This window comes from Rousettus aegyptiacus, unplaced genomic scaffold (assembly GCF_014176215.1).
Source record: "Rousettus aegyptiacus isolate mRouAeg1 unplaced genomic scaffold, mRouAeg1.p scaffold_m13_p_4, whole genome shotgun sequence".
In the NCBI taxonomy this organism is placed as follows: Eukaryota; Metazoa; Chordata; class Mammalia; order Chiroptera; family Pteropodidae; genus Rousettus; species Rousettus aegyptiacus.
In genome coordinates, this window is record NW_023416307.1 from 1,241,254 (window position 1) to 1,266,880 (window position 25,627).

The 25,627-nt window shown below is 47.9% G+C and overlaps 1 protein-coding gene across 1 annotated transcript in view; it reads left to right on the forward strand.

The window, feature by feature from the left end:
- DSCAM (DS cell adhesion molecule) overlaps window positions 1-25,627 on the forward strand; it is a 510,406-nt gene that overhangs the window by 95,052 nt on the left and 389,727 nt on the right. Inside the window, exons 2-3 of the mRNA XM_016121720.2 lie at window positions 4,954-5,271; window positions 11,316-11,462. Of these exons, the coding sequence (XP_015977206.1) occupies window positions 4,954-5,271; window positions 11,316-11,462 (465 nt within the window). The remainder of the gene's footprint in view (window positions 1-4,953; window positions 5,272-11,315; window positions 11,463-25,627) is intronic.

A 25,627-nucleotide genomic window follows, 5' to 3' on the forward strand; every position in this document is an offset into this window, starting at 1 on the left:
TCCATGCCCCCATGAGGAACCATTATCCTGACTCCTAACACCCGAGGTTAGGTTTTCCTATTTTTATGCGTGATATAAATGAAATAATACATGTACTCTTGTGTTTGCTTGCTTGCCTTAACATTATGGTTGTGAGATTCATAACATTTTTGTTTGTAATTGTTGATTATTTGTATTGTTAATGATTCAAGGTGAAAACATATTTTATATATATATATATATAAATCTGTTTTATTATTGATGGATATTGAGTGGTTTTCAGTTCTAGACTCTTACAAATATTACTGCCATGAATGTTGTGTGTGCGTGTGTTTTTTTTTTTTTTTTTGGTGAGCATATGCATGCATTTGTATTAGATGAATACCTAGGAGCTGAATTGTCGAGTCTTAGGGTTTGCATACATTCAGATTTCGTAGCTACTGATCAACAGTTTTCCACAATTATTTTATCCAACGACATTCCCACCTGCAGTATATGAGGTTCCTGTTGCTCCGTATCCTTGAGATACTCAATACACTTTGTCTATTCTATTTAGTCGTTGAAAAGGATATGTAGTGGTGACTCCTCGTGCTTTTACTTTGCATTTCCTTGATGACTAGTGACAATGAGTCATTCATGGTATAACTGTGCAACCGGGTATAGAAACTATTAAATTTGGATCGTATTGGCTTTTTCCTAGCCTTCACTCTGATCACTTCTACACCCTTGACCGCAAATTCTGGTGCGATCATAACAGACACACCCATATCATTAGGCGTTTTCCCTTCACACCATCGCTGTCCAGGGAGGTCTGGGCCACCCCTTGGCTGCCTAACCCGGCTTCCTGCTTCGAGTCATCGCTCCCCATCTACCATGTTCACTTTCTAAAATCTGGAAAGTTGATTATTCTGTGTCAAAACTTTCATCGACTCCCCATTTTTTTGAAACAGCTTTATCGAGACATAATTTACGTATAACAAAATTTACCCATTTGTACAATTAGATGCTTTTTAGTAAACTCAGATATGTACAACCTTCACCACAGTCAGTTTGAGATCATTTTAATCTCCTCAAAGACAAACTGTGTTCTTTAGTTATCCTAGGCCCTTGCCCTCACCTCCAGCCCTAAGTAAGCCATGTATCTGCTTTCTGTCACTACAGAGACCCCTCTTCTGGAGATTTTCTATGGATGGAATCACAGGATGTGTGTGTGTGTGTGTGTGTGTGTGTGTGTGTGTGTGTGTGTGGCTTTTTTCACTTAGCATAATGTTAGCAAGGGTCATCCACGTCTATAGCATGGATTTTTCTTTATTGCTGAGTAGACTTCTACGGAATGGCTATGCCAGGTATTGTTTACCCATTTTTCAGTTGATGGACACTTGAGCTGTTTCCACATGGGCCAATGATAAATAACGCCGCCTTCAAGATTCGTGTACAAGTTTTTGCATGGACACGCGCATTCATCTCTCTCAGGCATACGTCTGAGATGAGACTCTCTGTGGCTGCAGAATTAAGCACCTGCTCGTTAGCATGAGATCTGACACCCTTCATCTCGACCTTACAGTAAGCTTCTGGAACACGAGCTCCTAGAGGTCACCCTCCAAGCCTTGGCCGTGAGTGTGTCTCCAGGTGTTCACACCGTGCCGGGTTATTAGCAGTTGTTCAGAAAGTATCTACAGAATGAGGGGATATGTTTAAAGACCCTCATGTTCCATCTCCAGAATTATGCACCGTTGTTGGTTGGTTCCGTCCTGAAGTTCCCGCTACCTCGTATCTTCTCCCTCTGCCACGTCCTGTGGCAACCCGGCGTCCTCGCATCTTCATGCCCTCTGTCTAGAACCTCCGTCACCCTCTGAAAATGTTTCCTCATCTTCCCCGGATTGGGTGAATTTCTCTATCACTTATGCTCCCTTAACATTTCGTGAATAATTCTGTCACAGCACTCAGCCAAGGAATTATTATCGATCTTTCTCTGATCAATCATGGAAACGTCTAGACCAAAAATTCCTTGAGAGCAGTACCATGACTCATGCAAGTGTGCTTTATGGGGACCTCGCGCCAGGCCTGGTGCGTGAACGATGCTTAATGAAAGTCGTCTCGTGAATGAACGATCGTGTCCTTGCTTCCTGTAACATTTCTTTCACATCTCTTCTTCTCATCTTGCCATATTTGGATTTTAAAGAACGCAGCCTTGACTTGTCCTCCTTTTTAGTGTGACATTCTTCTTTCTGTTGTTGCCGGAGCCTTGGTTGCACCATCTGTTATGATGACATGAAATGCGGAGGGATCTGCAGACGAAGGAACAGCCCCCAGGCCTCTCCTTCGGCACCCCTAGTGTCCCTACTCCAGGGTTTTGTGCCCTGAGTTTCACAACAAGATCATTTAGGTTTCTGTCATTAAGCTCTCGTTACTGTCAAGGGACTTCCACACAGACACGAAATTCACATCAAGATTTCCCGTGCCCTCCCTGGAGGGAGCGAGGATCACTGTGTGTAACTTGCACACGTGCTCCGTAAAGTGAAGTGCCACCAAGCAGATGGATGGTCCCTTTGATGGAAGAAACAAAAGCTGTTGGAACATAGTTTGGGTTTTTCTTTTGCCTGTGGCCATATGATGTGTATCTTAGAGAATGAGTTTATGTTACATTATTAAAACCAATGGTGTGAAATAGAAATCCTCATGTGAAATGCCTTAAAAAATGTAAGGAGAAGTGACAGCAATTCCCCCAGAGATCACTTATCTTTTTAACTATTAAGATTAAACGTTTATTTTGCATTTTTCTTACAGTCATTGAAATAATTTCACAAGCTGGCTCTTGGAATGCAATTTATAATAGGAAGCTATACATTTAATTAAGAAATATTTCTTATATACGTCTTCAGAGACTTGCTATTCTTAACAGGGCTACTTTTATAACACAAAAGAATACATTAAAATAGGACTAAATTTTATTTAGTTCAAATTACTCACAATCCAGTTGATAGACGAGTAATATGGGGAGGGAGAAAAGAGGATCTGGGTGGAATTAATTAGCCTCGAAGAGTGACAGTTACCTTGTTCCTAACAACCTGTTTGGGGTGATGTCAGTTTCCTGGAAAGTTCAAACATAAAAGCACAGTGCTACTATCAGCATTTTTATTCGAGTTGAAAGCTGTAATGTTGAACTATTAACTACGCTTCCAATATGAACCAATTCCTTAGCAATAGTTTTCATATTCTGGTTTACGGAGCTTTGCTAAAGACATTAGTTATGGTTGGAAGAGAAAAACCATCAGATAGTGACTAGTTGATGAACACCCCTGTCTTCTCTTTGAGTAAATCTATGACTTTCACAAAGTGGGTTTTTCTCTACCATCTTCTGACGAATGGCACTCACTCTGCTTCCCGTGGCAGAGACAGTGTGCAAAGGCCCCAGCGGGCAAACGCGTGGTCACCGCCAGTGAGAGAGACCAAGAGAAAGTGGGTGGACATTCAGGTAGGCTATGTGGAGGATGCTAACTCTCATGAACGCAGCTTCCCCAGGGTTTGGCTTTGTAGAGGAGAGGCAGCCATGTCATGAAATGTGATCTTGGTCAGAAAGACAGAATCCTGGGTCCTGACCTCCCAGCCCCAAATCCTGGGTAGAGCGACCAACCCCCTGAGCCCGCAGAGTGGAAACTACACTTACCTGGCAGAGCTGGTATTCACAAGAGTAAATGGTTGAGACTTCTGGTCTCATAGCGTTGCCCAGTACGATATCGGAGCTCAATAAATGTCATTTTCTTCTCTGCCCAGGTATCTAGGGCTTGCCTTCCTCTTGGGAAGAAGTGACCGGGTGTGTGTTTGTTTTTAGAAAGTCATATATAAACACAGATAGCTGAGAAGTAGGTCTTTTTGGCTTTTATAAATATTTTGTTTAATTTTTGAGTTTTAGATAATCGGTTTCCTTTGTTCACATAAATGACACCCCATAACTATTTGATACTGAGTGCAATGTAGACGCTCAATAAAGAAATTAAAAAGCCAAATGTGTGTGAACAGGTTTGCAGACATTCTACGTGTAGTAATTAAACCATTTAAATAATGAAGATCAGGGAATAGTTTAGAAAATCACATTATATAAAATGCGCATCCACTAATATTTACTTATAAAGCCCAGATAGAGAGATAGAATAATGTATATGAAATAATGTTAAGAGAATGAAGGGGAGTCTATACCGATCGCATATTTTATGTATGCACGTTATAATGTACTACAATTATATAAATTATATGGCGAAGGCATATAGGCAGATGGACCAGAAGAGAAAATATAAAAGTAGAAAAGAAACTATCATAGTCTGGTGGAGTTAAGTGATGCTTTTGCCAAAGTTCTCTTTATTATTGCTACATATTTTTAGTTAAAAAAATGCATTGTTGATTGGACACTATTTTAAGAAAATGAGTTTTGCTTTTTACAATGCTTTACATATGATCTTCAACTTTAATGTAAAATATTGTGACTAATTTCATTCAAAATTAGCTCTCACTGTCCCTACAAACCAGAACACTTCGATCCTAGCAACTGGCCCCAGTGATCTGGCTTCTCCTTGCTGGGCGTTCCCTGGGGGGGGGGGGCGGCCTCTGCGCCCCAGGTAACAGGAGGAACAAATCAGCACATTGTTCCCGTGGGATGTATGTTCCAGGGGGAGACGGACAAAAATGAGTACAAAGCACGTAATATATTCCGACCGTGATCAGTATTATAGAGATGGATCGGGGCACAGGGCACAGGGCTGAGGAATTTAAGATCCGGGGTAACTTACCAGTCTGTGTACGGAATATGAGACGAGGGTGGTCCCTTGTTCCCAGCACCAGCTTTTCCACCTGCAGTAGGTCAGGCAGTTTAGAGTCATTCATAGAGTTGTTTCTCAAAACTACCGCCCGAGGCCAGGCTGACGGACGCTCGGGGTCAGAAGGCGTGCTTTGCTGACAGACTTTTGTGTTGTCTTGCAGTTTTCGGTGAGGACCTCCATGCCAGCCTCTACTTTGTCAATGCATCTCTGCAAGAGGTAGTGTTCGCGAGCACCGCGGGGACGCTGGTGCCCTGCCCGGCCGCGGGCATCCCTCCTGTGTCTCTCAGATGGTACCTGGCGACGGGCGAGGAGATCTACGATGTCCCCGGGATCCGCCACGTCCACCCCAACGGCACTCTCCAGATCTTCCCCTTCCCTCCTTCGAGCTTTAGTACCTTAATCCATGATAATACTTACTATTGCACAGCTGAAAATCCTTCAGGGAAAATTAGAAGTCAGGATGTCCACATCAAGGCTGGTGAGTACCGTCTCTCAGGCTGTGTTCCCTCTCTGCCTGCTTGGGGGTGGGCGTTGGCTCGTTAAAACGCCGTCCGCCGGGAGTCAGTGGAAACCTGTCACTGGTTCATGGGGACTGCTGATGGCTCCTCAGAGGGCGCCTCCTGACTGGATTTCAGAGTGCCTGACGCTGTCGGAACAAAAACGTGCGGTTATTTGGTTCTTATCCTCGATGAATCAAATATGTAACTGCCTGTAAACAATCGCCTTCAGCTGTTTTCTTAGTGAGGTGTTTTTGTTTCTATTTAACATTTTTGCTGTTCAAACAAAGACATTGACAAAAGAACGTTTGGCGCCTTTGTAAACCCTTACCACTGCTTCTGTCCATCACCAAACACGGGAAAATGAAGGACGTCCATCTGTGGAACTAACGCTGAGTTAGCAATACAAGCCTCAGGTCAGTTTTAACGTTTTCACTCAGTAAATATTTCCCGAGCTTCTGTTGTGTGGCAGGCGCTACGCTGGGAGCAGGGATTAGATGGGGGAAAAGACATGGATCCGCCATCATGGGGCTCATGTCCTAATGGTGGCGTCAGACAATGGGCGAAGAAATAAAGGTGGGTCTAGGGTCAAGTTCACAGTGGGAAGTTGGCCTCTGTTCCTTGATATTCACTGAGAATATTGTGAAAAATTCAGGAGGGAAAAATTCCTCCCCAAACTAAAACACCTCAGCTGAGAATGAAGGAAGCCGCCCGTAGTTCAATCCGGCACTGCCGATGGCTTCCATGAGACGTCGGAGCAACTTTTGACTGGATTTCAAAGTGCCTGACTTCACTGGAACTAAAGTTATATCAAGTCTAAACTATACCCCGAACTTACTGCATTTTGACTAATGGATGCTCTGGCTCAAACTTTCAGTGTCTCAAACCCAGAGTGTCTGCCTCCTCTCCCTCCGTGGCCCTTTCCTCCCTACACGTCATTGCAGAGGTGGGTAGGGAGGAGCCGGAGAGAAAAGAAGATGGAGGACTCAGCTGGGATAAAACCAGAACATCAGCATCTATTCCGAGTAAAACGGAGTCAGTCTAAGACTCTTGCATCCCTTGTAAAGGAAAAAAGCCTCTTTTACCATTTTCGACTCTCACTGGAATGTTGTCAATGAACAACCCTTGAACTGGTTTCTTCTTTTTTGACATCATAATGTATTTTTTAAAAAATTATCATTGCTACAAGTCAACCTAGGAATATGGCCTGAGATTCCCAGACATCAAAAGTTATACATCCAGGATGTGCTGTGTCATTTATGTATTTAACAAAGCCCTAAAGGATAAACACACGGCTAGACTCTGGTTAGCGAACAGTATTTTAATTATTTTTAAGCCTAGCCTTTCAGATACCATGGTCGACAGACGTAACACAAGGCGAAGCAAAGACAACATGACTTTGGCTGTTGTCTTATACATCGGGCAGCTGGGAGAGCTTTGCAGTCATTTCTACTTGGAGACATTGCAACATGAGCAAAATAAGGAGTGCTTCTGATTGCCTGCGTGTGATCTCTCTGGAAGCGATCGAACCTCGGACTGTGACTCATTCTGCCAGCGAGTCATTTTCCCAACCATATCTTTGATCTCTCTGACACGCTCATGAATTCCAAGACTTGCACACAAATGCGCTCCAGAAAGGAAGAAAAAGATTGGCTTTAATCAAGAGATATGAAAACCGATACTGCAGATAATTAAAGCACACGAAGTTAGTGTACGGCCCTCTACACCCGATGATGGGGAAACTTGGTGAATATCTGGCACTTGGCAGAGTAAAGTCTGTAGTGACGTGTCATAAAGACGTATTTATAAACTACAAAGTATCGCCTAGAGAGAAACCCGGGACGTCAAACAGCGATGTTAATCTGTTCTTTCCGTCTCGAGTCGCCTGCCAGGTGAAAGGTTGACCTGCTTGCTCCTGTTTTAATTGCTATTTTCTAAATTTGTCAGCATCGTTTTGCACGAGAGTGTAAGCTCTTGGAGGGGCGGGGCCCCCATCGTCTCATCTGGCGTCTCCGCTTCCTTCCCCCTCCCAGGGCCGTTGTGTTGTCACTGTTAACATGCTGCTGATTGACAGCTGAAGGCCGACTGGAGAGGAAGCCACACACACACACACACACACACACACACACACACGCGCTTGCTGGGCCCGTTCAGACTCACAAGGTGGACGGTCATGTTGCTCCCAAGAAATTTCTTTTCTCACTTAATTTTACTTATTATGGACTCATTATGGCTGCGATAGTCATTTGGATTGTTTATTGGGTGCTTAGAATCCGGTTTCTCCATTTTTATGTAGCTGCTAGTACAGACCCGGATGGCTGTCGAGAAGGCAGATGGGGGTGCTTCGTCGCCCAGGGATGGTTGCCGTGCAGGTTTGAGTAAAGTGAGCACCGACTCTTGGGCACCCCTCTGTGTAGCACATTATCCTAAATGTCTCGAGTTCCCTCTAGATTGGCACAGGGATTTTCCTGGACTAATCCCTTGGGAAAATGGCCTTAAAATCTCTCCTTTGGCAATACAGAAGATTCATATTACTCATGGTTTTCGGCGACTTGACCTAGGTCTCAACAAAAGAGGAAAAGGAGATTCTTCATGTCTCATTGGCCAGCATCCTGGTTCCCCTCTCAGCCCTTTCTGGCCCTCGCTGTTCCAAGGCCTGGATCTCAGATGGCCCACTTGGAATGAATGGCACAGTCCTATGCCCATGCTGTGCTTACAATGGTAACCAGCCGTGCGACCTTGGACAAGTCACGCGATTCCTAGAGATTGCCTTTTCCTTAGCAAACGGTGGCTAATAACATTCGACTGGGACTTCGCATTATGGCCGAGATGGTGGACAGAGGCCGGATTTATTCTTTTGTCAGAAACGAACGAACGACAACAAACAGACAAAATATGTAGAGTAACGGTGTTCAAGACCGATCGTCTCATCGTGAAGACAAGTGCTTCCGGAGAGACTAGAAGGAACCCCTGAGCCTTCTGCTGGCCCCCGTTCTCTGCCTGAAGCTCCAGGTAGAGGACACGGCAACCTGCACACGAATTCGCGTAACAGCGTTATTGGTAATTGCCAAAAAGCAGAAGCGACGAAGATGTCCTTCAGTATGTGAATGAATAATGACAAAGGCTGTCTCCGCAACGAATCTGTATCTGGGCTCCTTGGAGCTGCCCTTCACCGCGCCCGTTGGCTCTCTCTTGGAGGTAAATCCTCACTTGTTTTTGACGTATTCAGAAGGGGGAAAAAAATGTCTCCCTCATATTGTAACAGTCATAACCCCGCTTGCGAAAGTCTTGGATAAAGTCTTTCTTTCTTTACATTTTAACAAGTATAAAACAATTTTTCTTTAACCATAATTACACTATGGAATATCCATACAATGGAATATTATTCAGTTATGGGAAAAAAAAAATGAGCTATCGAGCCATGAAAAGACATGGAGGAATCTTGAATGCATCTTGCTAAGTGAAAGAAGCCAAACTGGGAAGGATTCATACTGTACGATGCTAAATATGTGACCTTCTCAGAAAAGCAAAACCATGGAGACAGAAAGAAGGTCAGTGGAGGCCAGGGCTGGGGGAGGCGGGACTAGGTGGAGCACAGAGGATTTCGGGGTTGGGGATTGCTCTGGATGGCGCCTTAATGGTGGATACACGACCTTGTTCATAGAACTGGAAACCACAGAGTGAACCTAAATGTGAACTATGAACTTTAGTTAATAATAACGTATCAAGATCGTTTTATTAGTTATAACAAATGATCACACTAATGCAGATGCTGATAATGAGAGGAACTGTCAGAGAGGGGAGAGCAGTGTACGGGGACTCTACTTTCTGTGAGATTTCCTGAACGTGAAACCAATCTAGAAAAAGTTTAATAAACAAAAAGCTTAATAAACAAATAGAGTCCCCAAAGGAATAGATGATATAACCAAAAAATGTGAAGAAATATCGGTCCAAATGTTTCAAATTGATGAAAACTATAAACTAAATATAAACTATAAACTATGAACGCAAGGGCTCAAGAAACCTCGAGCGCACATTATGAAAAACACACCAAGGCAGATCATAATCAGATTGCTCAGGACCAAAGGTAAAGAGAAAACGTTAAAAACAGCCAGAGAAAAAAGACACATCACACGGACAGGAAGAAACGTAAAGATGACAATGGATTTCTTGTCAGGATCAATGTGAGAAACAGTGAGGCAACAACTTTGATGTACCGAAAGAAGAGTAAGCTGTCAGTTTAGAAATCTATATGCAGTGCGAGTACCTTTCAGAAACAGAAGCGAAATAAAGCCTTTTTGGACACACAAAAGCTGGAAGAATTCATCAGCAGCTGACTCGCACTACTAAAAATCTTACAAAAGAAAGTCCTACAATCAGAAGAAAAGTGACATCCGGTGGAATCTTTGATCTACTCAAAGAAGAAAAACGAAAATGGTAGCTACATGGAAAAAATAAGTCACATTTTTCGTTATTTAAAATCCTTTGAAAGATAATCGACTGTTTAAACAAAATAATCACCATGTCTCGTGGGGATTGTAACCTGTAGAAATAACAGGTATGACAGTGATAGCGTTAGGGCCTGGAGTAAAGATGTAGAAGTATGATGTTTTAGAGTTTTTTTTTTTTATATGGAGAAAGTCATATAATGTCACCTGAATGTAGATGGTGACAAGTTATAGATATATACTATAAAACCTAAAGAAGCCGCTAAAATAACCAAAGAGAGTCGTGGCTAATAAGCCAATGAAGTAGAAAAAAAAATAGAATCATTAAAAACAAACAAACAAACAAACAAAACAAAAAAAGCTCAATCCAAAACAAGAAAAGAATAGGAAAGAGGGAGCAAAGAGCAAGGCAGCATCCCCCCGCTCTGCCTGGGGGGCCCTTCCCTTTCAAACTGCTCCTGACTGTGCTGATGTGTTTCTTTCTTTTGAAATTAATTTCATAGATTTCTCGACACATTTGTTCATTCAATCAATGACTAAAATTTGAAGAAAGCTGAGTAGTCTCTGTAGTTATATTAGCGAATCAGAGACATATAGAATTCAGACCTTGAAGATCTTCCTGTCCCAAGCCCCTCATTTCAAATTCGAGAAAATACAACACAGGAGAAGGAAGCCTCTCGCCTGTATTTACAGAGCCAGGGTGAGGCGTCACGTGGATTAGAAGCAGGGAGGTCTCCTCGTCCTGGAGACGAAGGTCCTTCCCTCCGCGGAGATGGTGTGGGTCCACGTAGCTTCATCCGTGTTGGTGGCAGGAACCATTCTGAGTGCTTCGTCCACACTGATCGAGTCATCACAGTTGCCCACTGTGGTACACATTTTCATCAAAACCCCATTAGATAGCTAGCAAGAGAACTTACCCACCATGGAAGTGGCAGGGCTTGGATTTGAACCCGGGCGGGTGGGGTTGCATGGTGGGCAATGAATCCCAGCACCACCCTGCCCTTAGCCCAGACCTCTCCTTCCTGGAAGGCCCTTCTGAGCTCTTTCTGGGCTCCTCCTGTTGTTGGGGGTGTTTGGGCCGGCCCCCTCATCAGCACCCTTCCCTAAGCGATGGGAAGGAGAACAATTGTTTCCCAAACTGCTTTGCAACTCTCATTAAAAAAAAAAAATCGCTTGTGCAGGGTGAAATGTTTTTTTGTTGTGTAATTTTCAAGGATATCCAGGAGAAGTTGCCTTTCCTGAATTATTTTTCTTCATAGTCTGAAATGTTTTCCTGGGCCCTTAGAGGACATGGAGAGCAGTACTCTATCATCACCACTTAGGAAGCCACTTCCCACATCCAGGCGTGTTTAGGGGGTAGATGACCCCCAGCCACACGCTGGTCCTTTGGTGTGCAGTGCATCTCCTTGTTAACGAAATGAGTCTTTAAGATATGACATGCCGATTGTTTAAAATTCCCTCCCAATAAATCTGTTGGATGCAGTTCATAGATGTGAGATCCGATGGGTCTATTCGAACGAGATGCTCTCAGAGCGAGCTGCCCGCTGTGTTACTGAGGCTCTCTCCTTGCCTTGCAGTTTTACGGGAGCCCTATACAGTCCGTGTGGAGGACCAGAAAACCATGAGAGGCAATGTCGCGGTCTTCAAGTGCATTATCCCCTCCTCGGTGGAGGCGTACATCACCGTCGTCTCCTGGGAGAAAGACACTGTTTCACTAATCTCAGGTAGGCTCTGCGCTGGCTCGCCCTCTCACAGGTGTTCCAGACGTCGGGTCAGGTCTCCGCCTGCGCGTTTGTCATAACGAAGGATTGGTACACCCGGGGCTGATGCTATCGTATGATTAAGTGCGACGTCCGTATACTGCGTTGGCCGACGTGATTTCATTCGGATATTCTTCAGTGGATTGACCGGTAGATGGAAATTAGTTACTTTCACTCTGTTATAGCTGGTGTTTTACTTTTATAAGGAATTCGTGGTTTCGTTTCTGCTCCTGGAAATGGGGAAGTGAGATTATTGCATCTGCGAGAGACCTCGGTGACACGCTTAGGGGCCATGTTCTGAAGCTAAAATCTGGAAACCAGAAGCCGTGATGTCATGCTGTGCCGATGCTCTCAAATGTCTTTAAATAGTCACATGGTACCTCTGACTTATTTCTTGAAGATTCTAGTCAGAATCTCTAACTCAGCCCTGAAATACATTCGTGTTTGTACGTAAGTCATTCCTTGGCTCGTTTTTTGGTATCTAAAAATGACACAGCTGAAATTCGGTTTCTAAGACGGAACGATGCTTCTTCACTCGCGGTGTTTAAGATGCGTCCTTGCTCCGTGCTGTTGCCCAGGAGTCCACGTGGGCACAGTGCCCAGTGCCCCTGCGTGGCGGGTCTTTGGACAATGACTGTTGGCTGCTTTTGGAAGAGTTGTGTGGAGCGTTGAGCGTGGTATAATGAGTTATAAATGGCCGCTTTTTTATATATGTTAGTTCACGCATGCACGTTCACGCACACATACACATTTTAATGTAATTCTTGAATACCATCAAAATTTCGTCAATTTACGGAGAAAAAGAATTGGTCCTGAACTCATGGGGATGTAGCATTTTTGTCTTCTTTCAGCTTATTGGTTTGTTAGACAGTGTAGGCTACTCTACAAGGACAATGAAAAAGTCATTAAACTATTAAAAAGTCCATGACAGTAAACTAGGATGTAAAAGATGCCTCCGGCTTTTCTTAATATCATCTTTATAGTGAATTCGACAGTCTTCGCACTTCACTGAATGAGAAAGCCCTTGCTCTTACGCTGAGTCAACATCAGGACTTAGAGTTAACCTAGAGTACTGAAAAAGACTAAGCTTAAGAACTGAACTGTGATTGTGACAGAGTAGAGACTCACCTGTGCACTTACATTTCCTAGTTTTGATTCTTTATTGGTCTTAATTGCTTCTCTGTAGAGGTCACTTTAGTTTCTTGATGGCAGATAGAGAGCTATGGTGATGGGTCCACGTGGCTGAGCCCAGAGTCAGAGCTAGTGGGGTCAGGGAGGAGGAGCATTGGGGAAATATTTGTGATCTCCCACGCTTGGGGACCTAGGTTGACGGAGGCTCTGCCAACTTAAAATGGCCATCAAACAGCCCCAGGGTCTGCCCTGGTGGGGCAGGAGAACAGGGGGAATTGCAAACTGCCTCTACCTGCTTCCAGGTGGAGGCGGCATATGTCATTTCTGTACATTTTGGCCAAAGCAAGTCACATGGCCATGTCTGACTTCAGTGGGGCATGTGCCTGGAGGGAGAGAATGATTGGAAATCTGGGTGAGAAATAGAAATACCTACCATGACATTTTACATATTTATGTAGATATCTATCGGTAGAGCTAATGCAGGTTTTTAATACAGGTTATACGAGATGTAACACGTGTGTTCTTATGTTTCGTAGGCATCTTTAATTAGCGCTGTACTCATCCAAGGTTTCGATTATTTGAGATTTATGTGAATAGATTTTTTTTTCTTTTCCTTCAAACATGAAACTAGTTAAATAAAGCAAAAGGCATGTTATGTCTGGTGAACAGAGAGGACGCTGATCTGCAGAGCTGACGGGATCTGCCTCAGGTCCTGTTCTCAGTCCACGCTGGGGCTCCATTGTTTGGCAAAATTTAAAGAACAACATGTACCAGGAGAGAAGCACCTGGCTTTCCGTTTTTATAAAAGTACCAGAAGGCCAGGGTGGTACAGGCTTTTATCCCATTTAGGAATAGCAAGGCTTTGTGTTTTTTTTTTTTTTTTTTTTTTTGGTATGTGCGCCATTTAACCAAATAGAAGGTATTCTCAAGATGCTCCGTGGGGCAGAAGTAGACAGGTAGGTAGGTAGGTAGACAGAGATATGGACAAAGACAGAGAGGCATTGAGGCACGCGCAGGCACGCGCATACATGCACATACGTACACATGTACACACGGACGCACACACACATGACACACGCACACACACACACACACATGCACACGGGGAGAGGAAGCACGGGGCAAAGCAGTACTCTGACCCCTGAGCAGAAAGCCTGGAAGCGACTTGCTGCGGTTTGCTGTCAACTCGTTTCCGGCGCCCGCGCCCCACCCACCGAGGCTGCCGAGAGTGCCCAGGGAAGGAGGTCACGAAGCCACTGTGGCTGACGGGACGCGAAAGGGACACTGGGGACTCCTAGTGAACAAACCCGTTTGGATGGGTCAGGGGGAGAAGGTTTACGTTCCTCTGGCGGCCAGGCCCTGAGCGTGGCTGGGTACAGGGGGCCACAGCAGGAGGCAGGGGCTCAGGGGCGAGTCCGGCCGCGACCGCCCTCCCCGCGCTGCAAGGCTGAGTGGCGTGGAGGCCCTGGGGTTTTTTTGAGGACCCTGCACTGTCTACTTTTAAATGACTTGCGACCACATGGTGCTGGGGCAGACAGGCGTGTGCGTCCACGGGACAGAAGTGAAAGTCGAGAAGGAAATAATCACAGGCGTGGTTAGCTGACCGTTTATTAAAGTACAATTTACACTCAATGTCGTATTTCAGGCGTGACACATAGCGATCCAGCGTTCCCACACCTTACGATGCGCTCCCCGCGGAAAGCCTGGTGGCCACCTGCCACCGTGCACATTTATCAGCTATCGCCGACTGCGTTCCCTGTGCTGTGCCCGACACCCCTGTATCTTATTTTATGCCTAGAAGTTTGTGCCTTTCCTTTCCCTTCCCCGCAGCGTCCTCCACTTGGGCAACCATTAATTTGCTCTCTGTCTTTACGTGTCTCTGTGTTTTGTTTATTTTGTGTTTTAGATTACACGTACGATTGAGATCATAAGACATGTCTTTCTCTGTCTCTCACTGAACTCAGAAAAACCTCTCTAGATCCATCCATGTTGTCGCAATGACAAGACTTCCTTTTCATTGCCGAGTGACGTTCCGTGGTATATGGGTGCCACCTCTACTTTATCCGTTCGTCCACTGATGGACACTTAGGTCACTTCACGTCTTGGCTGTTGTACAAAACGCTGCAGTGAACGTAGGGAGGTGTGTGTGTTTTTTTTTTGTTTGTTTGTTTTTGATTTAGTGTTTCTGTTTTCTTTGTTTAAATACTCAGAAGTGGACTTGCTGGGTCATACGGCGGCTCTATTTTTAATTTTCGGGGAACCGCCATGCTGTTTTCCATTGTGGCTGCACCAGTTTGCAGTCTCAGCGTCATCAGTGCACGAGGGTTTAGTTCTGGTACGTTCCCGGCAGGGGAAGTGTTGGGTCTGACTGTAGGGGGTGACGCGGTCAGCACCAGGGGCCCAGGGACCCAGCGGCTTTTCCGAGTTATCCCCAAGCTCCAGAGCGCCATGTGCGGGGCGGATGGTCTGTAGGAGGTGAACGCGCACCTGTTTTATAAACAAACCGATAACTCCGGTGACTCCTCGTCGAAGGAGTTTGGATGTAGTCATTGGCGGAGGCCGTCACCCCGCCTCTCTCTGCCGGGGGTTCCCGGACAGCCCAGCCCCTCGGGAGTCTGCCTGGGGAATCGGCCCCTGAAACCCGCCTCGTCCGCATGTAGCACTTCCTTTAGCTCTGATTCTCCACATGGACAGGACCGATGAACCAAACCAGCCACGAAAGGAGGCGCGTGCCGGGATTCCGACGTGGCAAATGGCGCGCAGGACGGGAAGTGGGGTGGGGGCTGATCCGGAAGCGGGGGGTGTGTGGCGATCACAAGCCGGCTGTGGCCCGAGGCTCCGCTCGCGACAGGAAGCTGCCCGTGCAGAGGGCGGCCTGCCTCCGTGGCCACGTGCGGTCCCAGCTCTCGGCCTCTCGGGTCCAGAGCCCCCCTGTGGGGGGCTGGAATGGGAAAAGCCTGCTTGGAGCAGGTGAGCATTGGGCTTATGCAAATGTTCCAGGCCAAGCTCAAAGTCAGTGGGTCATTGTCATCTAGGAATTCCTTTCCAAGGAAAAGAAAGATGGAACCGTTGGTGTGGTCCTGTACGAAGGAACAAGGTGGCGTCGATCGGCCAGTCCTCTGGCCTCTGCCCTTCCTCTCGGCCGGGTTGCGTCCGTGGGGCGGAGACAGCACCAGCCCGGCGTCTGGGCTGCACCGTGAGTCGCAGGCTTGCCAGCCGTCCCGACAGCAGCTGTCACCATCCCGTTGTGCGCGAGGTCACGCGTCGATTTCTCTCCAGGACAGAGTTAAGTTGTCCTGACCCCAGACTCAGGAATCAGGTCGTGCCTCTTTGTCACATGAAGTCACCAGATCACCGGTAGCGAGAGCGTAGATAAGTGCATGATCTTAGGCAGTCTTCGGAAAGAGCGCCCCGGTGGTCTCGTTATGCGCTGAGTGATGACGTCCCCTCCACATTCCCACTGGAAGCCCCAAACCCGCAGTGCAGTGGTGTGTGGAGATGGGGCTTTTTGGAGGTGATTGAGGTTGGATAAAGTCAAAAAGTGAGGCCTCCATGATGGGACGAGAGTCCTTATGAGAAGGGACGCAAGACCATCGTCTACCACATGAGGACACAGTGTGACCCAGAACAGGCTCTCACCAGACCTGACCGTGCTGGCACCTTGAGCTCGGACTTCCTGTCTCCGGAACTGTCAGAAACCAGTCTCTTGTTCAAGCCCCCCAGTGTGTATGATTCTGCAGCAGCCCGAATAGGGTAAGACAGGCCTAGAAGTGGGAACCCCATGGTTCCCCAGGAGAAGGAGGGGCTCCTGACGCCTGACGCTGCCGGCCCTCTGCTCTGCTGTCCGCCTGGGCTCTTCCCCGGGGCCACCGGCACCGGTCCCAGACTCTGGCACGAGGCGGAGGGGGTCTGTCTCAAGGACACCATGCCGTCTGATGTCCTCGGGTCATGGCATGGAGCCTGACTTACCGCCTTCTTACCTGACGAAAATGAGCCAGGAACAGCAAGAGAGCTGATGTCTCCCTGTGCGTTTTTAAAACGTCCTCATCACTTCTCCGCGCACAAATGAGAGCCCTTTAAGTATCAGAATATTAATGGAGCCCCATAAAAGCGCAGTAGCTCGGACGTGCTGTGCCTCGGGAGGCTTTGCGGACGTGGAGACGGACGTGTGAGATCCTGGAAAGGAACAACGGCGGGGCTTTGTGTTTGGGTTTCACGCGGAGCCCCGTTGTGAATCTCGTCCCGGACAGGGGGCCCCGGCAACGAGGCGGGGAGGTGGGGGGGGGGGCCGGCAACGGGAAGCCCGCAGCCCGCGTCTGTTTTCTCTGATAAAATTCTGAGCCTCTCACTGGGGCTTGAGCTGCATTAACATCAAAGACATAGCCCAAGGGTAACCAGATTTGGAAAACGGAAAAAGCAAACATTTTCCTCTTCCCAGAGAACCTGCCTCCCTCTCTGGCGCTGGCCCGCTTTTGTGCTGGGCTGCCAGTCTGAGCACTGCTATTAGTGATGACTCAAGGAGATTTTATCACTTAGATTCAATGAGTTCAAGTCCAGGGATGATTGTCTTCTTCCTGTGTTTTGGGTAAAAGTGAACAATTTTAAACCTGCATTACATATCAAAGGACATGCGTCTAGCGCTTCCCGTGAGATGGTTGCCGTGGTCCTTGGATGCCGCACTGGGGTCTGGTCACCCCAGATAAGGCAGGGCTGGTGCTTTAAGAAGCATGCTCCTCCCCGGACCCCCTCGAGAGGGCTTCTGCTCCTTGGAGCCCCGGGGAGAGACAGCGGTGCCGTGCGGGGCGTGACCGTGCGGGGCGTGACGGCCACCGCAGGTACGTGAGCGAGGCAGGAACGGGGAACGCACGGCCTCCGCGATGTTCTGGGGAGGGAAGTCGGGTTTCACAAAAGAGGTGGCGTCTGAGGACGTCCGCTTGCGTTCGAGGGTGGGAAACGGTGGCGTGACAGAACCCCTCAGCCCCAACAGGCGGGGCCGCTCAGACGGGAGTGGAGCGGGCGGCACCTGCTCTCCTCTGGAGCGGACGGGGGCCCAGCCGTCGGGGGCAGCCAGCGCTACGCCGTGCCACGGCGGGCCACGGCGGCACGTGTGCGTGCGTCCTGTGTCTGTGACGTGGCTCCGGGCGGCCACGCTCCCTCCCGCTACGGCACGAATCTTTCCGTTTTATTCCTAGTCGCTGAGTATTTTCAAGTCACTCTGCTACGTAGCTGCCCAGGTTGCTATGGCGATGAGACCTAGTTCTGCCTTCAAGGTGCTTATGACTAAAGGGAATAAAATCAACATCAAAATGATTTAAGGAACAGACCTATTCTCCTGGAGAGCTCCAGCCTTGACTTTGAAAGCACCAGGGAGCTCAGAATTAAAGAGGCATTTCTGTAACATTCACTAAAAAGAAATTGAGAGGACTAAAAGGAACTGGCTATGGAACATTTTTCTTTCCTACCTTCCTATCCATCATCTTCCTTCCTTCCTTCCTTCCTTCCTTCCTTCCTTCCTTCCTTCCTTCCTTCCTTCCTTCCTATCTATCTATCATCTATCTTTTGATCTGCAGCACTGGACATCATTCTTGGCACAGGAGGTTTGAAGGAGACTGTAATTAGACAGGAGGAAAGATATAATATTTTCACTGCTGTATTTTGGGGGAGTGAGGAATGAAAACTGTATTCCACGTGAACGTTTGCAGGAAGGGAGGGTCTTGGTCTCTTTTTTAAAGCCATTAATTGATTATAATTTTGCCATTTAAGTCGTCTATTGCTCGCTGAGTTAGTTTTTACATGTTACCCCACATGTTACCCCTTAAGTGATCAGAAACAGGGCTGTTTACAGATCTGGAGGCAATCTGCCAGACACTGAGCATGAAGGTCATGCTAGAGCAGCGGCTCAGGTCAGTTATTCCCCAAATGGCCCACTAACGAGACGCCGCGGGATCCAGAGCAAGCGGCAAGTCTGCCGAGTGTCAGACTTTAGAAGGAAGACAAATTCCTGTTCTCAAAATCGAAAACTGTGTGTTGTGGATTTTAGCCCCACCCCCAACAAGGTTTCTGTCTTCTGAGCTCCCGAGACAGACGGGCACATTGCGCCAGGCATGTTAGCATAATGTGAAAAGGGTAGAAAGCAAAGGGAAGCGTGGTGACACGTGTCAGTGGCAGGATCCCAGGAGAGCTGCGTGTCCATGCGCACACGCATGCGTCACCCCGTCTGCCATGAAGGACAGACCGAAATGCCCCTCGACATCCCGCCCCAGGGACTTCCAGGAGCGCATGGCTTCTGGCTGTTGCTCTAACACAGATTAGCTGGCAGCCTGTGCGCGTGTGTGTGTGTGAGCGCGCGCACACGTGTGTGTGTGCCTCAGTTTCCTCATGTGGATAATGATGATGGTTTGGCTGTTTCCTCTCACAATGAAATTATAAGATATCGCGATTCCACGCTGAATACTTCATTCCTCAAGCCAACTACCGTCCAAGTTCTGGTTTCGCCTCTTAGTTCGAGTCTCATAGAATTTTTACATTCTGCGCGTGTCAGAGGGTTGGTGACTCACTGGGGCTCCAGGTTCCGGGCACATGGTCAGCTCTGGGGTTTGTCACTGGGAGAGGACACAGAGCAAAGCCAGCAGAGGGAGCAGGCGCATGGCGGGAGCATCTGGAGAGAACTGGGTGCCACTTTCCAAGAGTTCTCTCCCCATAGAGCCGCATGGGATGTGCTGGGTCCGCCACGTGAGGGGCTGTCCGCCAGAGAGGCTCAGCCGAGACTTGGTGCCCGCGAATGTCACAGGGGGCCGGTCGCGTGGGCACCGTCTGACCGAAACGAACATAAACGCCAACTGCCAGAGGCAGCGGGTGGTCCACAGAAATGCTGTCAGTGTAGAGTTTAGGCAGGGGAGGGAGACCCCAGGGAAATCCCAGTTCCCCAGGCCAGCCCTAGCCCCAGCCAGGGGTCAGCCGCACAGGCTGGCCTTTCTAAGGATAGTAGTCCCAGAGCCATCATGTGAACTCTTTTCTGTATATCCAATTTCCTCAGTGACGGTGGCCCATTTTTTTTTTTTTTTACTCATTCAAGAATCACTTTTCAAACATGCCCAGGACCAAATATGGGAGAAAACGAGTGAATAAGACACTCTATACTTTAAGGACTTTATTGCCTAATACCCAGATATTCCCGCCTTTTAGGCAGACCTCACCCCGAAATATTTCAACATTCCCAAGCCCCTCGACCCAGATTCTGTCCTTGCTGCGCCTAAACGTAGTGTCATGTTATCTTTTGCTATCAGGGATCTCGAGCCCCCTCGCCTCTCTTCCTGTGACGTTTGGTTTTTTCTAGACACAAGAAACGGGCGGTTGGCCAAGTCATTCAGATGTGATTTGGACCCAGGTGTGTTTTCTGGTCTCTTGTTCAACAATGAGTTTTCATTGTAGGAAGGATGAAGGGAATAACAGGATCGTTCGCAAAATAATATTGGGCAGTTGTAATATTGTTAATATTATCATTGTCACGGAGCTAGAATCGGGTGTCATTGATCAAAACTTGCTTGGGCAGTGCGCCATAGTATAAGGACATAAGACTCAAGGTTTGTAAACCTAACTATTACACACAGAGAGTTAGATATGAAAGTGTGTACAGAGTAGGAGGTGAGTGTGAAATCAGGGTCAAGTTCTTCACCATGGATCGTATGAAGCTCTTGGTGCTGCAAACACTGGGCTGAAAAGCCTCTCGCTAGGAGGCCTGGTGGCAGGAGCTCCAGAAAATCACGAGGCAGAGTCCCGATGGCTGTCGGCCTTTTGTCGTTTTACTGCTGGGCAGATGGGACAGGGCAGTGAGACTGCTAGGACCCTAAACGCCCCCCCTTCTTGGTAGCCCATCGCCGGAGAACCCCTAGCCCTGGAGGTCGCTCCCAGGTTATTCCCCTCCCCCAGCCTGCTGAGCACCGCCGGGGACTGGTCCACTCGCCACTGACGCCCGCTGGTTTTGCCTGGCCCTTCGCCATTTCTCCGCGTCTTTGGATATTTCTGCGGCCCCCTTTTGTGATGTCGAAGGCGGCTTGGCCAAGCTTTTCCTCAGAGGGCTTGATCTCCCCAGTCCCAGCCACTCCTGGATCGGTCCCCGAGTCTTCAGGTTATCTTCTGACGCCGTGGAGTCTGAAACCAGCTCTCAGGTGACCCCACACGCACTCACGTCCCCGCGCTCCCTCACGGGGCCAGGAGTTCCTCTCCCCAGGTCCTCGTCCCACCTAGCTCTGTTTCACGATCACCCTGGGTTGACCGGGGCTTCGAGTCTCAAGTCCCGTCCTCTTGCCTCTGCCATCATCTCTCTAGAGATGAATGTTTCTTCTGACGCGGGCGCTCAGGTTCCCCGACTTTAGAGAAAACGTTCTCTTTGTCAACTTTCATGCTGCTGCGTATTTCCATTATTTCTGTTCCGCCCCCCCCCCCCCGCCCTCCAGAAACACAGGAAAATAATAGTCTTTACCCACTACTTACCTTTCTATTGTCTTCTGATTTGGACAATGCCTTTGATGCTCTACCGAGACTAACATTTTCAAGGGCATGGCTTCCCGTGTTAAATGCCACGGCTACTTCTCCGTGCAAGTTCCCTCTGGTCTCCTGAGACAAGCCACAGTTGGCGTTCATCCCCAGCCGTTGGCTGTCAACTGCACGGCTTCGTGTTGGTTGACTTCCTTCTCTCCGACGATGTCTTCACTATCGTTTCCTCACTTCTTTCCTCCTCAGAAACGTCAGCAGATCCCAGAACTCAGTCTTCATCCTCTTTTGTCCATCTCTCCTTTCTCTGTCGGCCTTCCGTCCCTCTCCTGGGGCAACATCCATCGCTTCTCTACAGATGACTCTGACTCGGGATCTGTTTTCTCTCCTGGGCTGGCTCGTTTCCACCGCCTATGCCCCCCCTCCCACTCCAACCAAATACAAATTTGCTTTCATTATCACTCTTTTTTTTCACAGATGATAACTATTAGTTTCCAAAGTATTACAGAGTAGGCGATAAACAGCACACATTAAAACAACACCTTTAAGCACACCTGAAAATAACAGCTATGTGTCTCGTCACAGTTCTGGAGGCTTGAGGTCCAAGATCAAAGCGTCAGCAGGGCCAGGCTGTCTCCGAAGGCGCTAGGGGAGAATTCGATGCGCGCCTCTCTCCCAGTTTTTGTGGTCCCAGCAATCTTCGGTGTTCCTTAGCTTGCAGATGGACCACTCCAATCACTGCTGTCGTGTGGCCATCTTCCCTCTGTGTGTGCCTCTGTGTCTCTGATCCTCTCTGACAGAGACCCCAGCCGCATCGGATTAGGACCCACCCTGCTTCAGGGTGACATCTCCGCTGACGCTATGTCCAGATAAGGCCGCATTCTGGCTTTGGGAGTGGACTTGGGGAGGACGCCTCTCGCCTCAGCACATTAACAAACGCTCCCTCTTCTTCTCTGACCCCCTCCCTCATGCATTTCACGTCATCCTGTCTCCTGCTTGGCACACAATCGATAGCTGATAAGTGTGTATTAAACGAGATCCTTCAATAAAAATAAGTTTTAAAAGGAAGGAGGCAGAAGGCCTCTGCAGGAAGTGCGGATGCCCGGGTGTCCTGTGCTGCACCCCCAGTCCAGCCTCAGCTGTGTTAACATGTCAGCCACACGGTCAGCTGCCCGGCCCTCGGCGGAGGCAGCCTGCCCTGCGTCGGACTGGGCTGGGAGCCAGGATGGGGCCGGGATGAAGATGGTCCAGGCCGAGGACTCTGGCGATGATAGGTGAACAGCTTGACTTGCATGCGCAGATCTTGCTGTGGACCGAACTGTGCTCCACACCCAAGTTCATAAGCCCTAAACCTCCATGCGACCGCATCTGGAGACAGGGCGGTGATTCAGACGGTAACCCAGGCTGAATGAGGTCGTACGTGTTGGGCCCTAGTCTGATAGCAACACAGCTTTACAAGACGAAGGAAAGGGACACACGAGCGCACAGCGGGAAGGGAAGAGAGACCTCGCTGGAGCCCCATCGTGCCGGTCCCCAAACCTCAGACTCGCAGCCCCCGCAACGGTGAGCGGATAAACCGCGGTTGTTGAAGCTGCCCAGTCTGTGCTGCTGTGTTTCAGCAGCCTGAGCTGACTCACACGGATAATCCACGTGTAAACTCACTTCCTCACGTCCCCACTGCCGGACTTCCTGCACGGCATATCGTATGGCGCAAGCCGACGGTCCCACAGGCACCCACACTGCTGGTAAGTGATGCGTTTTCCAGGTGCAGTGGATTATTCGGCATCTGCATCCGTGCTTTCCTCCTAAACCAGAGGAGGCACAGTGTCCCCCGGACTCAGGATGCCATGCTTCTGACGGATGAGACATTGCTTGTTCACGGGGAGCCTGCTAGGGAGTCGAGTCAGAAGCAATTCCTTTTAAGAAGCATTGCTAAACTTCGAGATCTGCGGAAGGAGTCGTGGGTAAATGCCCGAAAGCCTATCACTTCAAAGAAAGGGCGTCAGGCTGCTGCCGAACTAGCGACAAGAGTCTGCTGGGTTTCATCGGGATGAACCATTTTCACTCTTTTCAGTGTTCACTTAAATAGAAATCGGAGGATGGAACATGAGCCGTGGACCAGAATGAAAGGCTCTTACTCGGCCCTAACCGTCACAGAGAAGTCCGAGCACAGCGTCTGCAGGAAAGGTTTGGGCTTGCACTGAAACCCTTGCACACATCGGGTTAGGAAACAGCAAAGTACGACGGGTTCCCCCTGACGACATCACGCAGCCCGGAGGCGGCGTTTCTCCCAGCCCCGCGTTCCAGACGTGGAGGCGCGAGGTGGACGGCTTCGGCAAATCACCCGAAGTCCTGTCGTGCGATTTTTCCTCTCTGGAAGATATTTTTCCTTTTTTAAAAAAATGTTTGTTCAGTTGTGCACAGCGTAAGAATGCGTAAGAGCCACAAAAATGGTCAACCGGATGACACACAACTTACGACAGCCATTACTTAAGGGTAGGGACTCATCTAAGTAAGAAAAACATTTCCCTGTATGGCGCGCTCCAAGCCGGACGTGGCCTTCTGGACACCTGGCATATTTGGGGCTCTTTCTTGTGGTTTAAGGACAATATGCTTAATGTTTTTTGAAACGATATTGCATGACTAGAGAAAAATCAAACTAGGTAGACCATCTGACATAAAAAAAATTATTTAATTTTAATTTTATTGAAAATTGTCCCTTCCCCTTAACCTCGAGTATAACAGTGTCATGTGTGGCACATAGTAGGAGCTTAATAAATGTCCCTTGAATGAGTATTGAATAAGCAACTTTTCCCTCTTTCCTTTCCAATTGTTCTGAATGCTTTAAGAAGAGCTTTCACGTGCTATTTTTCTGCTCCTGCTTCGAAGCGCCATTTCCCGCCCGCCTGCCCTCCGAGTGCAGAGGAGGCAAATGTGAGGCGAATCTGAGGCGACCTGGACCTCAGAGCTGACTTTCACGGCACGGCGCTGTTCTGAGGGAAGTAAACGTTTCAAATCCCCGATATCTGGCGGTCCCAAAGCCACCACCGCCTTTGATGTTTATGAAATGATTTTATTTTTAAAACCTTACAATTTTATGCCGCAGCCTTTGTTAAAATGCAGCGTTAACTACGGATGGATGAATAAGTCGATGGCAATCCTTATACACCGGCGCCTTTCGAGGCATTTCACATTTCCTGAGGCACCGGGTCCACACTCAAGACGTTGTGCCTGAGACTTGACTTTTCTCATTTATCGGAGGGGACGCACACATTCCATAAACACAGAGTCAACTCTCTGTGTGGCTTCTTGTGTGCTGTGTGACTATTTCACGCAGGGATCAGTGTGCTCCACTAACTTATGCAGCTGCATTTAAAAATTGCAGAATTTCTGTTTGTCGGAGCGTGGAGTATCTTTCTGACCTTGACGGTGGAGCTCTGGAAAGGTCACACTGCACACAGCGAGGATGGCGGCTGCCTAGCGGGTGGGCTCGCCCGCTGAGCCTGGACGAGGCTGGGGATGCTGCCTAGAGCATCCATCCATCTCCAGCACAGGGTCACATTGCCTTGGAAAATTATCTGATGGATGAAAAACGCGTCTCTTCCAGGGCAGTGAGCGGCAACGTGAGGACTCGAACTTAGAATTTTGTTGCGGTTGTTTCTACTAGGAATTGAAAATTCCTTTATTACTGTCATCGAGGCACTTACTACTTGTAAAGCGTTATTTTTTAAGTTGCCATTATCATATGGCTCATTTAAAAAGGACGCAGGCAAGGGGCAAGTGGACGTAACATTTAAAGTCAATCGTCCTCTGACATCGAAGAAACTGCAGAGACTAATGAGGTGCTTTCGGCTATTGATCTAAAAGGAGTTTACTGAAAATTTCCCTTTTCGAAATGAATCGTTTTGAGATGAACTTAAAATTCTGAATTTCTGAGTTGTATTTTAATATCAAATATTTAAAATGCATTTTGATGCATGCAATATGCATATATCTGGGACTGTTGACCTGTAGTTTCTGAAATGTATGTATATGCGCGCGCGCGCACACACACACACACACACACATTTTTATAGGTGGAAATGTCCTCGGATTAATGTTTCTTGATTTTGTTTGGCTCAGGGAGGTGCTGAGGAGGCAACAAAAACCATGTACCAGTAGATTCCCAGAAAACTGCGTTAACACCCAATTGGCATGACCCTCAGGCCGTTTTCCCTTCCCTTCAGCCTGGCCACCCGTGCGCTGACTTCACCGGGGGCCGCGCCAGGTCCAGCCCTCTGACACGGGTGTTGGGGGTGTCTTTTTTGTAAACCAAGTACCATCTAGAAACCTTCAGCACCACTGTAGCCTTTTGCCCATCTTGTTGTCCTTGCTTCCTTTGCTCCCTTCGTTAGGCATGCATTTTTTTTTTTTCTGGGCTCTCTGCATTGTACAAGTTACTTTCACAACCATTGTTCTTGTACCAGGAAAAGTAAGGGGTTTTCATCAAAAGCCTTCATCAAATC